This window comes from Paramisgurnus dabryanus, chromosome 2 (assembly GCF_030506205.2).
Source record: "Paramisgurnus dabryanus chromosome 2, PD_genome_1.1, whole genome shotgun sequence".
Lineage (NCBI taxonomy): Eukaryota > Metazoa > Chordata > Actinopteri > Cypriniformes > Cobitidae > Paramisgurnus > Paramisgurnus dabryanus.
Window position 1 is genome coordinate 5,337,574 of NC_133338.1, and position 17,447 is coordinate 5,355,020.

General features: G+C 35.4%; 3 protein-coding genes and 1 long non-coding RNA gene across 5 annotated transcripts in view; 3 read left to right on the forward strand and 1 right to left on the reverse strand.

Annotated features, from left to right (window-relative positions):
- Positions 1 to 1,311, reverse strand: part of dagla (diacylglycerol lipase, alpha) — a 68,327-nt gene extending 67,016 nt beyond the window's left edge. The window contains exon 1 of one of the 2 annotated variants that reach the window (XM_065294242.2): positions 699 to 1,308. The gene's annotated coding sequence lies outside the window, so the exon portion shown is untranslated. Of the gene's footprint in view, positions 1 to 698 lie in introns of both variants that reach the window. The other variant, XM_065294244.2, reaches the window with a different exon arrangement.
- A 174-nt stretch (positions 1,312 to 1,485) lies between these two features.
- LOC135783709 (uncharacterized) lies at positions 1,486 to 6,408 on the forward strand. The gene is made up of 2 exons (XR_010545742.2): positions 1,486 to 1,974; positions 4,925 to 6,408. It is a non-coding gene; the product is annotated as an uncharacterized lncRNA (long non-coding RNA).
- A 1,121-nt stretch (positions 6,409 to 7,529) lies between these two features.
- Positions 7,530 to 8,958, forward strand: polr2l (RNA polymerase II, I and III subunit L). The gene is made up of 3 exons (XM_065294458.2): positions 7,530 to 7,684; positions 8,093 to 8,204; positions 8,659 to 8,958. Exons 2-3 carry the CDS (start codon positions 8,110 to 8,112, stop codon positions 8,765 to 8,767), a joined length of 204 nt encoding a protein of 67 aa, XP_065150530.1. The 5' UTR covers positions 7,530 to 7,684; positions 8,093 to 8,109; the 3' UTR covers positions 8,768 to 8,958.
- Positions 8,959 to 10,833: 1,875 nt separating this feature from the next.
- Positions 10,834 to 16,424, forward strand: sdhaf2 (succinate dehydrogenase complex assembly factor 2). Its single transcript, XM_065294245.2, has 4 exons — positions 10,834 to 10,960; positions 11,855 to 12,066; positions 12,359 to 12,468; positions 15,895 to 16,424. Exons 1-4 carry the CDS (start codon positions 10,934 to 10,936, stop codon positions 16,020 to 16,022), a joined length of 477 nt encoding a protein of 158 aa, XP_065150317.1. The 5' UTR covers positions 10,834 to 10,933; the 3' UTR covers positions 16,023 to 16,424.
- Positions 16,425 to 17,447: the final 1,023 nt, after the last annotated feature.

The window sequence follows — 17,447 nt, forward strand, 5'->3', positions numbered from 1 at the left end:
AATTACAACATACTTCCTTTCACAGAAACGTTATACTGTATGCGCATAGGAAATTTATCCTTAGTGAGAGTCATACTAGGAAGCAAACGGACATCCTAACCCTAACCACCCTAACCCTCCATCTAAATTAAATATTCAAAGGTAATTTGGTTGTTTTACCTCACAACAATGTGGTGAACACTTAGGTATGTACCAGAAATAAGGGTGTGCGCTTATATGCCTTAAGCAATACAAAAATCTTTCATAAACTGACTGTTATTCATACAGCTCGTAACAAAGATGACCGCAAATCAAAAAAATCATCAAAAATGTACCAGTTTCTGCTAAATCAGTTCAAAATGATAAACAATACACTGTTTGTACCATGGTACATGTATAGTGCATATGTCATTTTCTTTTTATAACAGACTGGAGTAGCAAAATGTACTGTTTACATGTGACATCCTCATACGATACTTAAAGGTTTCAACTGCAATAAAACTCCTATTTCAGTATTATTCACCTCTGTCAGGACAAGAGTGTTTCAAAAATACCGTTACACTACCATGGCATCCTGTCCAAACAACACTGTGTACCTCAACGAATACCATTGCACTGCCATGGCACGGCGTCCATCAGTACTTTCCAGTCAGTGCAATAACTACGCGTTTAGAAGGTTACCATGGTTACCATGATAAATTTTCATGAGGGAATCTCACCTGTAGTGCGACCGTGCCTTCTCGAGACCTTCTTCTGCACGGACTCTCTTATCTCTCCCATCCTCCGCCGAACCGAGTCGAGTCCCGGTTCCGAGGCAGCTACAGGTCTCAGAACAGCGGCGTCCTGTCCGCTCGCCCTACACCGTGCGTGTCCAGAAACGCTTGATATGTCGACCGCGTCCGCTGACTTCCACTCCGCCGATATTTTTCACGCCTTTCCGAGCGCGCGCCGCGTCGGCAGCCGCTTCATATTCCAGTCAAACCGCACGAATGTTCAGTCACGCGCAGCAGGCTCGCGTTTATGTCCCGCGGAGACGTTTCCGTGTCCCGTAGTAAAATCGTGCCGTGCACCGCCCGTGACACACCAGCAGCAGGTCCCAGTGTAATTGATTGCCGTAGATCCTTTTCCCTGCGATCTTTTTCCATACGAGCAACGTCGTTGCGATTCTAGATTCCAGCTGCGAAGGTTTTACCAGGATCTCGGTGCCCGGCTGCGCTAATGGCGTAACTCACGTCATCCACTGGGCTGCGCTACTGGTGTGTACGACGCTGCAATGTTCTGCTGCTTGGAAACCGCTGGCACACAGATGGGCGGGGCTTAGTGAGGAGACTCCTATGCTGGGCGTGGAACGACGTAATATCCCGAATTTCGGTATGGGTTTTAATCAGGAGGGAGTGGCTATTACATATACTAAATTAGATAGATAGATAGATAGATAGATAGATAGATAGATAGATAGATAGATAGATAGATAGATAGATAGATAGATAGATAGATAGATAGATAGATAGATAGATAGATAGATAGATAGATAGATAGATAGATAGATACGTCATTTTTTGACGTAAATAGGTCCATTCCAAACATTTTTTACGTACAGGTATATCGTCATCTTACATATCTAATGTATGATGATTGTATTTACAGTAGCTGACGTTCTTGGTTTGGTACAACCTGTTCTTGTTCCCCAATGAATGAATATGATGAAAAAATAACAGACTGTTTTTGTTTCATATGACAGATGAAAAATATAAATAAATTAAATGCAGTACCTCGTTAAACCAGCTTTACTCCCCCACTTTCACTGCAGAAGTGGTATCTCCCAGTGGCTCTCCTCCTCTTGATGCTGTGTCCTCCATCACTCCATTTCCTCTCATTCTGTTTCTCCTTGAGGACGGATTCAGGCCTTGGTGCACGGCATCTCTTTGATTTTCATCCTGTCCCTCCACACTTTGAACAAAGGAAGAGAAAGGATTGCAAGGTCACATAAAGAAGGTACGTTCCATCTTTCTCAATTGTTTGGAATAGACATGAATCTGTGTGCTGTATGTGATGCGGTGCTGTGGCCTTTGCATCCTGCAGTCACATCATGACTGCATCACTCGCTACAGCAATCACATCCATCACATCCTCTGCTACTTTTTCGCTTAATCAAAAGCAGACTTCTGTTGTGGATTTAATTTATGCATATTGTGTTACTTTACCCCCTAGCAATCTTGCATATGACTCACACAGTTGCACAACATTTATTGTGTGTGATAGGTTCAGAATGCATGTTTGCATGCTCTTACAATTTAGCTTTTAAAAAAGAGAAACACGTGCACACATGTACGCACACATTCACATGTTTTTTACCAAAACTACTGCTGTTGGATGCTACCCTTTGAGTGACTAATACAAGCAAACACAGCATGTGAAAGTCAGTAGGCCACTGCATGTCACTGCTGTATCAAGGTCAAAGATATTTGTAATGATGTGAAGTTTTTGCTTTTTCATCGTACATTTTTCACTTAAAGTTACCAATTGAAGTAATTTTTTAAGTTAATACAACTTTTTACAGTGTAATGGCATTGGATAGTGCCCCATTTTTAATGCTCCAAAAATGCATCCATCCATCAAAAACTAAACCATATGGTTATTCAAAGTCTTTAGACATGAAGTAATGGGTTTTTGTAAGGTTTTCACATTAAACTGGTTTGTAACAGTTAAAAATAATTACATTTTGTCAACTTATATTTCTCACTTTGAGTAAATAATATGAAAAAAACCCCGTAAAAAATACAAAATTTTTAGCTTTTTCATTTTACATTTTTCACTTAAAGTTACCAATTCATGTCATTTTCTAAGTTAATACAACTTTCACTTTTTACAGTGTAATGGCATTGGATAGTGCCTCATTTTTTAAAAGCTCCAAATCCATCAAAAACTAATCCATACGATTATGAAATGTCTTTAGAAGTGGAGTAATGGGTTTCTGTAACGTTTCACATTAAACTGGTTTGTAACACTTAAAAATAATTATATTTTGTCAACTTAAATTTCTCATTTTGAGTGAAAAATGTGAAAAAAAGGTAAAAAAAAATACTTTGGTAACACCTAAAATTTTTAGCTTTTTAATCTCACATTTTTCAATTAAAGTTACCAATTGAAGTTAATACAACTTTCACTTTTTTACAGTGTAATGGCATTGGATAGTGCCCCATTTTTAAAGCTCCAAAAATGCATACATCCATCAAAAACTAATTCATATACGGATTAAATGTCTTTAGAGGTGAAGTAGTGGGTTTCTGTAACATTTTCACATTAAACTGCTTTGTAACAGTTAAAAATAATTAGATTTTTTGTTAACCTAAATTTCTCACTTTAAGTGAAAAATCTGGAGGAAAAAAACATAAAAAAATATTTTGGTAACACCTAAAAATTTTAGTTTTTTCATTTTTCATCTTACATTTTTCACTTAAAGTTACCAATTGAAGTTTTTTTTTAAGTAAATACAACTTTCCCTTTTTTACAGTGTAATGGCATTGGATAGTGCCCCATTTTTAAAGCTCCAAAAATGCATCCATCGATCAAAAACTAATCCATACGGTTATGCAATGTCTTCAGAGGTGAAGTAATGGGTTTCTGAACGTTTTCACATTAAACTGGTTTGTAACACTTAAAAATAATTACATTTTGTCAACTTAAATTTCTTACTTTAAGTGAAAAATCTGAAGAAAAAAAAACTTTAAAAAATACTTTGGTAACACCTAAAAATTTTTAACTTTTTCCTCTTAAATTTTTCAGTTAAAGTTACAGTATTTTTTTAAGTTAATACAACTTTCCCTTTTTACAGTGTAATGGCATTGGATAGTGCCCCATTTTTAAAGCTCCAAAAATGCATCCATCCATCAAAAACTAATCCATACGATTATTAAATGTCTTTAGAGGTAAAGTAACGGGTTTCTGAACGTTTTCACATTAAAGTCGCCATGAAACGGAAGTAGCGATTGCCTTATTTTCCCCGTGGTGACGTATATCCGAATGAAACGGCTTTTGAGATGAAATAAGGCAGGGCTGGATTTGAATTTGTCCATCGAGATCTGATTGGATCGTTTGAAGTTGGGTCGTGTTGCTAATTGCTAATCACTGCGATCTTCTCCCGGACCCCGCCCACCTGCCATACTTTTGACCGGAAGTGAAGAGAGATCGTTTTGAGGAGGGGAGGAGATTTGCATTTTTGATTAAAGATTATGAGCACACACAAATTTTTAAAAAATAATGAAGCTCACAGATAAGTCATTTGTTAATAATACCACAATATTAAAAATACATATATAGTTTTTCATTTCAATTTCATTGCGACTTTAAACTGGTTTGTAACACTTAAAAATAATTACATTTTATCAACTTAAATTTCTCACTTTGAGTGAAAAATCTGGAAAAAAATATTATATTTTGTCAACTAAAATTTCTCGCTTTGAGTGAAAAATCTGAAAAAAAAAAAAAAAAAAAAAAAATATATATATATATATATATATATATATATATATATATATATATATATATATATATATATATATATATATATATATATATATATACTTTGGTAACACCTAAAAATGTTTAGCTTTTTCATCTTACACTTTTCACCTAGTTACCAATTGAAGTAATTTTTTAGGTTAATAAAACTTTCACTTTTTTTACAGTGTAATGGCATTGGATAGTGCCCCTTTTTTAAAGCTCCAAAAATGCATCCATCCATCAAAAACTAATTCATATACTGTTATTAAATGTCTTTAGAAGTGAAGTAATGGGTTTCTGTAATGTTTGAGCTCAACTCTCTTGTGAACACGCCGCACGCGTATACACACGGCCATATTAATAAAGTTGGAAATATAAATGTTTCCTTTGAGAAAATTTTGAAATGAACCATTCTTTCAAATCTCACATTCCCTCTGTCTAGTATCCCAGAAGAAAGTTTGCCGCCTGCCGGAATCCTTTACCCCTCGAACCAACTCCCACATGGAAGCAAAAGCCAAAGGGGCATCGAAGTCTGCCTCCAAAGCAGAAAAAAAGGAGGCACCACCACCATCAAAGCCAGACCCCGTCCCCGCTGAACCAACCCCTACTGCAGCGCCCGAACCCGAGAAGTCAGCAGATGGAGCTACCGACCAACAGGGGGCGACAGAGTCGGGAGGGTGCAGCTGTGAAATGTTAGAAAGCTTGAAGCCTTTACTGATTGGAGGAGCTGTAGTTGCCCTCGGAGCTGTATTGGTGGGCGTAATCTTATTAGCCAGGAAAAACTGACCTTAGGCCTGTGATTGGTTATTAAATGGCGGGTTGATTAGTTCACAGACTATAAAGTGGCAGAGGCACCAGGCTTCTTAATTTTCCGCTGTATTTTAATTTCAGTGCTTGTGGTGACGTTGCTGTCAGCTTTAAAAAAAAAAAAACAGCACATGCATTTAGCCAAAAATATAGCCGAACGCAACTTTTATTTTGAACAACATGCGTCCCAGTTTTAACCCACACATATTTACAGCACAACCACAGAATGTTTAAACCCTAACCTATTCCATATCAGTCCAAATCCATACTGTAAACTAAAGGTGAATGTATTGTACGGGATGCTTTGACATCTATTGCAGTTTGTATATTAAAAGGAGGTGTAGAAATGTAAAGAAATTCTCAACTGTAATTTTCAAAGATGTACACGTGAGCGGATTTTTCTATAATAATGGTTATATTATGTTGTAGTCAGTTCTAGCAAACAGTCTGTATGTGACATCACCCCAAACCAAAATGCAGCCATTCAGTAATCATCCTGCACTGTATATTATGTACTATAGAGGATTTGTGTCATTTCAAATTCTTAGTTTATTGTCTGAAAGATGTTGACGCTTTTCTGAATGACTATTACAAAGTGGACCACTGGAAATAGATTAGCGTGTGCAACATAGACTTTGACGGCTCTCGGCCAATAGTTTCAATTTCACAGTTACACTATGATGAGCGGTACACAAATGCATGCAGACACAAGCAATATACACTCACACGTCACATTGCATACTGTTACTAAAAAGAACATTTTCTTTAAAGTGCGTATATAATGCAATAATTCAAATAGGACTCTGTAATTAAAAGTTAAAAAATCAGATTAAGGTTATGTTGACAGTTCTAGCTGTGATGTTGATAAAAATTATGTCGGTGATGATGTAGCAAAGAGGCGGTTGTCATGGTGACGATGATGATGTTGGTGATGAATGCGTACAATTTTATTTGTTAGTTATAAAGAGCTTTACTTATACTTCTGATGTGGCCCCTTTCCTACTGCCATATGTGTTTATTTTTCACGAACTTTCGCCTGCTGCCTTCCTGCTGTTCCTTATGTGAAATGAAAATTGCTCCCTTGTGACTTGATGACATATTAAAGGGCAATGATCCAGACGTAGTGTGCATGTTTGTGTGTTTTCTCATATTCTTTGTTTTTCATGTAAATTTTCCAATTAGCATATTGGTTTGAACATAAATTTAGTAAAAAATAATAATTTCAAAGGATTCTCTGGATAAGAAAAACTTTAATATGCAAATATATTGAAAAAAAAAACACATCAAAGGACAAACATACATTAGTGGTTTTCATGGCCTTATAGACTTTGTTTAGTTCAGCTGTTTACAAGGAGAACATTTTGTTAGGAAATGTTTAATTTAATTAGAAAATAAAATAGTACTCATCATTATTTTAAGGGAATGAATTGTATTGTTAGTACAGAGGGATGTACTTTACGTCCAGCATACACATGGGAAGTTCAATACTATTTATATTTTGGCATTTCCGGCAGATGCTTGAAAAATTCCCACTGTCATTTTGCCAAAGGGTGGATATTATAAAAAAGTTTACATTTAATATTTTGATCTTTTTGGTCACTTAAACATAACCAAAACCCCCTTATTATTTTGGTTCTTCCTTTTACTATTACTACAAAATGTGCACAATAGTAAAAATAAGGTATATCAAAACATATGACTGGAAGTGTATGCAAATATGTTATAGTCTACACTAATGCATAAGAGACAAAATGGACGTTAAGGTATTTAATTTAGGGTAAATGTCATGTTGCATTACTTTTATAGTAGGACACAGAATGTTTAATGACTGCAGCTGCGTCCCAATTCGCCTACTCTCATATAAGGCACTAATGTACTGCATTTGTGTTGGAAAAGTACATACTTTTAAGGGCAAAACAGCACAGTGTGCAAAACATCCTAACGCAAAACGGAAGTGACGACTGTTGACTGGATGATCAGGATACTCATCTTTGCATTTAAGCATTTCTTCGTTCATTCTTTTTTTCATGTGATATTAACGATGTAGTTTAATTTTTTTAATTCAGTGACGCATAATTATTATTTATTTTTTAATTCTGTGTAGCGCAACTAAACCCCGCCCTCTCGCGTTGAGTTATGGTTAATATCAGCCGTTTGAGCGTACTTTGAATTTTTACATAAAACAATAGACCATCCGGAAACTTTATGGGTTCTCATTTTGGTTTGGGACGTAATAATTCTGCGTTCAAGTACTATTTAGGGTGGATAGTATGCAGATTGGGACGCAGGGCTTGTTGGTTTCTACCCGTGCCGATTTGACACGCGGACCGGAAGTTACGTACATCTAATGCGCTAAGCTGCGCAAGAGGAACGTGGAGCGTGAGGATTTGTTTTGGTAAATATTTCTTTTAACTTGTCCTTGATGTTTTAAATTATTGCTACATATTGTAATGCAATATAAGTATTGCAATATTTGCTCTAGAATTTTGTCTACATTTAAACTCCTACTACACAGTTTGTTAAGCGTTAGTGCAGTCAACGTGTTTCTGTTGTTGAGTTTGTATATTATATGATCTATATCTTGTAATAATAGCATTGTTTAAAACAATACTGTAGTAGGCTTTGAGTTGTGTAATGTGCTGTTATAACCTGTATTTAAAGGCACATTGTTAGACTTCAAAATAAGTGCACATACATTTTTTGTCGTATTCATAAGATTTTGAATCCTCATCAATCTCTTCTGTACGAAATGATTTCCCCCACATTCCTTATGCAAGGTTTTTACTTCACTTCTTTGATTCAGGCATCTGATCCTTCACCATGATTATCCCTGTTCGCTGTTTCACTTGTGGGAAAATTGTTGGGAACAAATGGGAGGCGTATTTAGGTCTTCTTCAAGCAGAGTACACAGAAGGGTGAGTTTGTGATCAAATATATGAGTTTATTGAGAGCGATAATCCACAGTTTTGTTAATTCTGTCTCACCCTTGTGTTTGTGCCAAATCTGTACGGCTGACTTTGGGCAACAGAAACACTGAAACACTCTTCAGCTTTTACATTTATGCATTTGGCAGATGCTTGTATCTAAAGCATCTAAAGATGTGTTCATGGGGTACATTTTATATCATGCCTTTAAGCTCTCTGTCCAAATAAATAATGCAAAATTGTGACATTTAACACATCTCATCTCACCTGTGTCTTTGAATAAAGAGCATAAAATGGTGAATGAATAAATGTAAATAAAATAATAGAAATGTTTCTTCAAATTTAAACTCATGTTTTGTGTAAAATTACATGAGGGTGAATAAATAAGGTAAAACTATTCCTTTTAAGATCTAAAATTTTGTTCTACATATCTTCTCACTTCCAGTGATGCTCTGGATGCTTTGGGATTGAAGAGGTACTGCTGTCGCAGGATGCTTCTGGCCCATGTGGATCTCATTGAGAAGTTGTTGAATTACGCGCCGCTGGAGAAGTAACACACTTTTATCGCGATCGAAGATGAACCTTCAACAAACTTCCACTTATGCTTTCATAGACTATAATGATTCTTGTAGAAGAGATACAGGAATAAAGTCCTGTACATGTTTTTTTCTTCAGACTATATCTGAAGCACTTGTGATGTAAAATGTTGTTTACTAAGATTTTGTTAAATAAAGTTTAAAATGTATTTATTGTAAGGATGATTTCCTTTCAAATTGGAGCCATCATTTGATATTTTCATCTGGGTTCTAACTAACATTATTAAAATAAAGATTTCTGAACTGAAAACCGAAAGTCACACGACTTTCCATACACACTGTGTTTATAAGTCTCTAAAGCCTTAAAACTTTGTTGAATTCAGATGAAAATTTCAATTGATGACTGATAATCTCCCCTGACCAAAGTTTTAAGATTTGAGAACAGTTATATAGATTTATCTAGAAATAGATGCGTTAAATCAAACTTTGAAAATGTTTTAACGTCTGCCCCCCATCCTGAATTTCAGCCAATCTCATCTGGTGGTCACCCTATATGTATGCTAAAGTTTGGGGTTTTATTGGTGAGATGTTATCTGGCCCAAGACAACATTAAATCAAAGCACACCACATAAAGCAATTTTGTTGAAATTTATCTAGAATTTGATGCGTTGAATCAAACTTTGAAAATTGTTGCATACCCATCAAAGTGGGAGTTGTGTGAAGGCAGAACAATGAATTTTTTGTTTAGTGGGATCTAAGTGGGTGCAAGCTCTCTCAAAAACTTATTTGGCTACTTAAGTCTTTAAAAAAATTAACTATGGTTTTACTACAGTACACTGCAAAAAATAATTTTCAAGAAAATAATTCTTAGTATTTTTGTTTTCAGTAAAAATATAAAAAATTTCTTACATTTAGATGCTTTTTCTTGATGAGCAAAATGACCCAAGAAAATAAGTCTAGTTTTTACACCAAAAATATCAAATTTAAGTGATTTTGTGCATAAAACAAGCAAAAAATCTGCCAATGGAACATTTTTCTTAAACACTATATTCAAGAAAAATTTGACTTATTTTCTTGGGTCGTTTTGCTCATCAAAAAAAGCATTTTAATTTAAGAATTTTTTGACATTTTTACTGGAAAAAAGACAAAAATACTAAGATTTTTATTTCTTGAAAATCATTTTTTGCCGTGTAACCATGTTTTGTATGTAGTAAGACCATAGTCAATTATTGTAAGGTAGATCAGCAGCAGATTATAAGCAAATGTGGTGGAGCACATAGAGACTTTAAGATTATGCTGCCCTGACTAAAAAATGCCATTAGATGACAGACATGACTAAAAATGCTATACTGGATGTCTTTAAAGTGACACAGAAATGTACATCCAATTAAGCCTAAACGATGCTTAATTAATTTCACTGACATATAAAAGAGCATTTGTAAATGTTTAAATCCTTTTCGAGCACCAAGAATGGCTTATATTAAAAAAAACCTGCAGCAATCGGGTTACGTGTCTGGACAGAACTTCACTTCCTGTCTCTGTTAAAGGTATGACTATAGTCGTTAAACTGAACTCTGAAACAAATACCTCCTTGAAAATAACAAATGTTTTGGTTCGCGGGGAGACGGCGATCATGGATCACCTCTATATGAATGGAAGTTTGGCAGCTGATCTGTAGATACAATTGTATACGTAAATTGTACACAGTAATGTTAGCTCAGTATAGTTTTTAATACACTTTAGCTATGAACACAAAAGATAAATGATGGTAAGCACAGCTGATTGTATCCATTGACTTTCATCAGAAAAAAGAAATTCATACAGGTTTAAAACAACATAAGGATGATTAAATGAATCATCAGAATTTATTTTTGGGTGAACTATCCCTTTAAATGTACTTTATGTACTTAAACATTATTAAAAGCTAACCCTTGTGAATCAGGGTAAGGTACGGAAACTTTCTGAACACTGATTTTATGTACTTTCTCAATCTAATTTGATTTTGATTATTTTTATCCCAAAAAGCCATGGATTTCATATTTAAATTTCGCTCCACACTCCAGTCCAGCAGGGGGCGGTGATGCATCAAATTAGGCTTGCCGACGGCAAAAAGAAGAAACTGTTGCAAAACTCTCCTTCAAAATATCAGCAAGAGCCAGCATAGATAACGTACTCGATAACATCATGCTTTCAGCAAACATCGCTAAAAAGGTGCGTTTATTTGCCTCCCAAGCGTGTTTGGTGATATATTTCGAATACGTCGCGTGACCTGTAACGATTAAATATTGAGCTCTTTAGTACAGTCAATGACAAACGATATGAAAGCGTCTTAACTAATAATGTTCATGTTTTCCATGTTTGAATAAGACTGGTCAAGGGCAGACGAAGACATTAGCATCGAGTTATAACACTGTCCTGCTAAAATTAACAATAGGAATCATCACAGCAATTCTATTGGATGTAATGTTTATAATGAAAACTATGATGTGTAAAATACTTCTGTACGTATTATATCAATTTATGTATATGCATACTTGTATTAATATGATTGGTTCGGTTTGAAATTCATTATTAAATAAAATAAATCAAACTCACTCTAAAAACAAATGGTGCTATATAGCACCAAAAGTGGTTCTTTGCTCGTAATCATAGAAGAACCGTTTTTAGTGCACCTGTATAGAACCATATAGTGCTATGAAGAACCATATGTGGTGCTATATGGCCCCTATTTGGTTCTACACAGGTGCTTCACCGGTGCTATATGGCACTAAAAACGGTTCTTCTATGATTACGAGCAAAGAACCACTTTGTTGTTTTTAGAGTGTATTATTGGATGACCCCCGTAACATCTGCCCCCCCGTCCCGAATTTCAGCCAATCTCATCTGGTCAACCTATGTTTACTGCTAAAGTTTGGTGTTTTTTTGGTGGGATGTTATCTGGCCCAAGACAACATTAAATCCAAACACACCACACGAAGCAATTTTGTTACCCTCATTGTTCATAATGGGATTTTTTTTTTAGCAAGGTGTCCTCTGCATCCACACTTTTAAATCGTTTTGTAGGATACAGTCTAAAATAAAGTTCATGATCATGTCTCTTCTCAGGTTGCTTGTACTATTTACCGGGCATCACTGCGGCCGGCTGTCAGCACGGTGATATCTCGGGGTTACCGTGGCGATGCTCCAGAACCAACCATGATTGAGATCCCCTTACCTCCGTGGCAGGAGAGGCCCGGCGAATCCCTGGAGATCAAAAAGAAAAGACTCCTTTATGAGAGCCGTAAGAGGGGCATGCTGGAGAACTGTATCCTTCTTAGGTTAGTATGCAGATGAATACTTACTGTAGTGAGCAATGTGAACTTTACATTCTGATCGAAGGATTCTTGGTTTTCAGATTTGGGTACTTTTAAACCGCTTCGCCGGCTTTTCTCTTCGGGTTAAAGATGAAATGATTTCGTTTATCAGTTTTTTATATTTAGGATGTGAATAGTCATTGGGATGCTATTGGGCTGGTTTTGAATGTCCATTGGGCTGGTTTTGATCCGTGAATCTGGCAACCCTGGCTTATATTTATAAAGTAATAAAAAGTACTTTATTCTTGGTTTTCAGCCTTTTTGCAAAGCAGTACCTGAACACAATGAGCGCAGCTCAGCTGAAGCAGTACGACAGACTCATCAATGAACCGAGCAATGACTGGGACATCTATTACTGGGCCACAGGTATATATATTTTAACATTATTATAGACATCTTATTTGACTTCTTTGACATGGCTCTGTCATTTGACTGTCAAACTGAATCCAAAATTATTTCATGATCTTGAGGTGACCCAGACATTGTCAAAAGCTCCTACACATTTGAAACAAGTTGAGCATCAAATATTTATTTGTTTGTGGCAGATACGTAGGGGATGATGTTTGTATAGGCAGCTGGTTGTTAGCACAGAAATAAACATAGACCGTATCATTCAGTATCACACCGAAGGAGCTTATTTCATGATAACAATGGGCTGCTTGCACATTATCCTGCTTATTACACGGCTTAGGTAAAGTAAGGAACATTAAATATTGATTTGAAATATTTTATTTGTTCATTTTTAACGGACACAGACAAATCCTTTTACTTTCGGTTTTAAGATACATGCTATTTAGTTTAATCATTTGTAAAAATAATGTCATATATGTTATAAAAATACATATTTATATTTAATTTTGTGTGATATTAAAGGTGCTGTAGAATGTAAAACTATTTACCTAGGCATAGATGAATAATAAGATTTTGTACAATTGTACCGATGCCGATATTAAACGCTTGTATACAATACTATACAGTTGGACTATATAGTATCTAACCCCAACTCCAAACGACCATGGCTTAAATATAGACAAAAACATGGAGAAACCTGTATATTAAATGACATCCTTAAAGGAATATTCCATTTTCTTAAAAGAAAAATCCAGATAATTTACTCACCACCATGTCATCCAAAATGTTGATGTCTTTCTGTGTTCAGTCGAGAAGAAATTATGTTTTTTGAGGAAAACATTGCAGGATTTTTCTCATTTTAATGGACTTTAATAGAGCCCAACATTTAATACTTAACTCAACACTTAACAGTTTTTTCAACGGAGTTTCAAAGGACTATAAATGATCCCAAACGAGGCATAAGGGTCTTATCTAGCAAAACGATTGTCATTTTTGACAAGAAAAATAAAAAATATGTACTTTTAAACCATAACTTTTCGTCTAGGTCAAGTCTAATGCGACCTAACGTAAATGCGTAGTAACGTAGGGAGGTCACGTGTTACATATATAAAACGCACATTTGCGGACCATTGTAAACAATAAACTGACACAAAGACATTAATTAGTATCAGTTAACATACAACAACGTAGGAACGGTCCTCTTTCTCAACACTTGTAAACACTGGGGCAGAGTTTCGCATTCGTCCTCTGTGACCTTTTGACGTCATGACGTATTGTGTGGGGTCACGCTGGCGCATCACGACCGGATCTACATGACGAGAAGTTGTGGTTGAAAAGTGTATATTTGTTATTTTTATTGTCAAAAATGACAATCGTTTTGCTAGATAAGACCCTTATGCCTCGTTTGGGATCGTTTAGAGTCCTTTGAAACTCCGTTGAAAAAAACTGTTAAGTGTTGAGTTAAGTATTACATGTTGGGCTCTATTAAAGTCCTACCCAAAGTTTGCTACCCAAAACTAGCCCAATCACGTTTTAAGGTGGGTTCTCTGGCAAAAACAGGGTTCGTCTGCTAAAATTCATATTCCTGGAGCTAAATATGGGGTTGCTTGAATGTGAAAACAGCCCACTGCAACAGTATTAAAGTAGTCCACAGGAAAACCGCAGACTTGGCAACCCTTATTGCGAATGGGTGATTCTCATGAAATCCAGATTTAGAAGGTGTCCAGCATCAGAATTTTTAAAGCCCTTAGAGTCATTTTTTGCGCATATAAGATTAAGGTCTGAACTTACTAAAAAAAATATTTTTAGAGGATTTAAAACATATTTCCTATAGAATTATTTACATTTTTTTAGATTATCATTATCAAAAATTATCATTACCGCAACACGATACAACATTAAATGGGTGATTCTCACGAAAACTTTGTTTTAAAAATGTCAAGCATGAAAATGTAAAAATTGCTTAAATTTACTTTCTTTCCCACCAGACATTGAAAAACAAAGTCTGGAGTAAATGGGAACATTAATTTAAACACTTTTACTTATCATTTAACACTTTTTGTAACATAATTAAAAAAATTAGTCCTAAAAAATCTCATTACCGCAACAGTCAGAAAACATCAACACTGACATATTTTCAAAATGACATGACAAACCTGAAAGAACATAATTTGGAGATTCTGCACATGCATTTAAAATCAAAGTATTATGCTTCTATTAATTAAATTAACATTTAATAAGCATCTGTTGCGGTAATGATAATCAAAATGTCGTGTAAGCATTCTGACAAGACAATATTTCAAATTAACTGTAAAAAAATGATCTTACCTGGTAGCCATCTTGAAGTAACTGGTCCATGTGCTCGGTCACTCAAAATCAAACTTTATTAAAATTCTGTATGTGTGCTTAAACTGTTCTCAAGAAGTGTTGCGGAGGATGAGAACATCAGGCATGGACACATCATTTTCCTAATTTTTCTTCATTATTATTATACATGAATATTCAGTAAATATTTTTTCTGTCATCTAAAGTAGTCTAGCAAAACATCCATTTATTTTTTTTCTAAATATTTTTGTGTTAATTTGTTTAAATTACAACATAACGCATGTTCAAACACAGCCGGACACATTGCGGTAATGAGAATTTCAGCAGAAAATGAGATAAAATTGTCAAATTATAAATTCTTATGTTGAAATCACACATTGTGCAAGGTAGAACACAGTATTGTGTTAATTCTGATGCTTTTTAATATTACTATATTACACATTTTATAGCTAAAATCATTAGTGCCGTGGTGTTTCAATGGTTTCGTGAGAATCACCCAAATATATGCATTTACAAACTCATGTTTCGTTAATGAGAACTACAAAGTTGTCTTGGCACTATGACAAACAAAATGTCAACTTTTATCTGGAGAGAAAAATAAGAACTACTTACCTGGTAGCCATCTTGAGTGTCACAGTCAATTATGTCCCTTCCAACAATTTTTTTAAATGTTAGTTCCTTGAGGGCTTAAACAATGATTGAAAATTGTTGCGGAGGATGAGAAAAATTGGTCTTGGATACATTTATATTCCTTATTATTGTCTCTACATTTACCAATGATCATCAAATACCACATGTTTCTTTACTGTAAATGTTTATAGTATAACATTCACTGAAGCTTTTTATTTTTTACATTTTTTAATGACAAATATTTCCATGTCAAAGAACCCAAATCCAGTCATGGACACATTGCGGTAATGAAAATTTTCCCTTAAATGTGGAAAAAACAACAAAATTGGTTTGTATGATGTCTTTGAAATGAAATGAAATTGAATAACTGTATGCTCCTTATTTTGATAGCATTTACTTTTATATCAAAATTTTCCTGATACCTCATAAGTATTATGAGAATCACCCAAATGTACACATTTTGAAACAACGTCTTTCTCTTGTCAGAGGCCGTGCCGACACCAGACGTTTATCAGGGCGAGGTGATGGACATGCTCAAAGAGTTCACCAAAAACAAAAACATGGAACAACGTCTAGACGCACCAAATCTGGAATACCTGGACAAGAAACTTTAAAACTCACCTGTACATCAGAGACTCTTCTAGCAGATCAGAGCTGATGGAGACCTAATACACAGACACAGGTCCTATTCAAAACCACTGACATAAGGATTAAAAAACACATTTATGTATTGTACAAATTGTTTGTACATCCAAATAAACTGTCTAAGAACTGGTATGACACATCAGTGTAAATGATACCGTATACTATTTGTATATAATTGTATAAATAGTTAATAATAGTAATGTTGATAGTGTATCCCTATAAGACATATATAACATGAGAGCATTTGAATAAACGGTATGGTGATGATAACACAAAAAGAATGACTATTTTTTCACCAATGAAAAACACCATATCTGAAAAATAAACAATTGTGTACTTATAAAGATGGCTTGAATTAAAATTTTAGAAGATATTTGTGTTAAAATGTTGTGTTTATATTTGCAAATCAAATGTGATTTTAACTTTTACTATTGCAATTTCAACCATCTCAGTGTGGGTGCAAACACTGTTCTGACATTTATCCACCAGTAGATGGCAGACTTCTCCCAGCTAACAAAGTGCTGTTTAGGAGTCGGAAAATAGACTGTTGCCTTTCTGTTTAATCTGATCTAAGTGTTTTGACAATCGAGTCCTTTGACATTATACTCATCGAGCCGTTTTTAGCCGCGGGACTGAACTCAGATCAGACGCTGCGCTTGCACACACCTTGGAGCACATGATGGCGGTGAGCTTTTGTCGTGATGGTTTCTGCCTAAAGGCGAATGCTGTCCCAGACGTGTGTCTGTGTTCCTGTGAACACATTTGTCATTCTGAAAAAGCTTTTTAGCAGTGAAAGCATCTGAGTTTAGTCAGAGATGGCCTTGCTTTTATTTAGACATCGGGTTAACCCTTTATTATCCCTGTGCCACAGGTGGGAAGTTAAGCATTAAACCTACACTAATCTTGACAAACTATATATCGTTGGAAAGCTCTCAGATTGAGGTCATCATACTTCATCACCATTTTGCAAAAAGAAAAAGAGAAATTTTCCAACAGATAAGTTTCCCAAGGTGTTGTTACATATTTATTATTGCATATTCTATAAATGTGACACATTCTTGACAACACATATATTGTTGGAAAGCTCTAATGCTGCGTTTACACCAACCGAGTTTCAGGCGTCAAAATCGCGTGTACCGTACAGTTTGAATGTTTAAAGTAGACGCGCGGAAAAAGCAACCATTTGACGCGCATCAGAGGCAAACTCCGCTTCTTGTGGGAGGGGCAAGTGCTATGCGGTTGTCTGTTTGCAGGATGACTGATGTTGATTGTGCATTTATCGTGATAGTTACTTGTTTGTATTTGGTCACCTTACTATAGGGGGAAAATAAACGGCGCGGGTCGATAAATGTCACGTGACTCAAAAGTGAAATGTGTATTAAAACTTACCAGGT

Bases quoted from the DNA above. Each gene is read 5' to 3' on its own strand.
- sdhaf2 (XM_065294245.2), top strand. From the start codon at position 10,934: ATGCTTTCAGCAAACATCGCTAAAAAG. The intron at 10,961-11,854 runs GTGCGTTTATTT...GTCTCTTCTCAG, and splicing joins CAGCAAACATCGCTAAAAAG to GTTGCTTGTACTATTTACCG. The intron at 12,469-15,894 runs GTATATATATTT...TTCTCTTGTCAG, and splicing joins CATCTATTACTGGGCCACAG to AGGCCGTGCCGACACCAGAC.
- polr2l (XM_065294458.2), top strand. From the start codon at position 8,110: ATGATTATCCCTGTTCGCTGTTTCACTTGTGGGAAAATTGTTGGGAAC. The intron at 8,205-8,658 runs GTGAGTTTGTGA...TCTCACTTCCAG, and splicing joins CAAGCAGAGTACACAGAAGG to TGATGCTCTGGATGCTTTGG.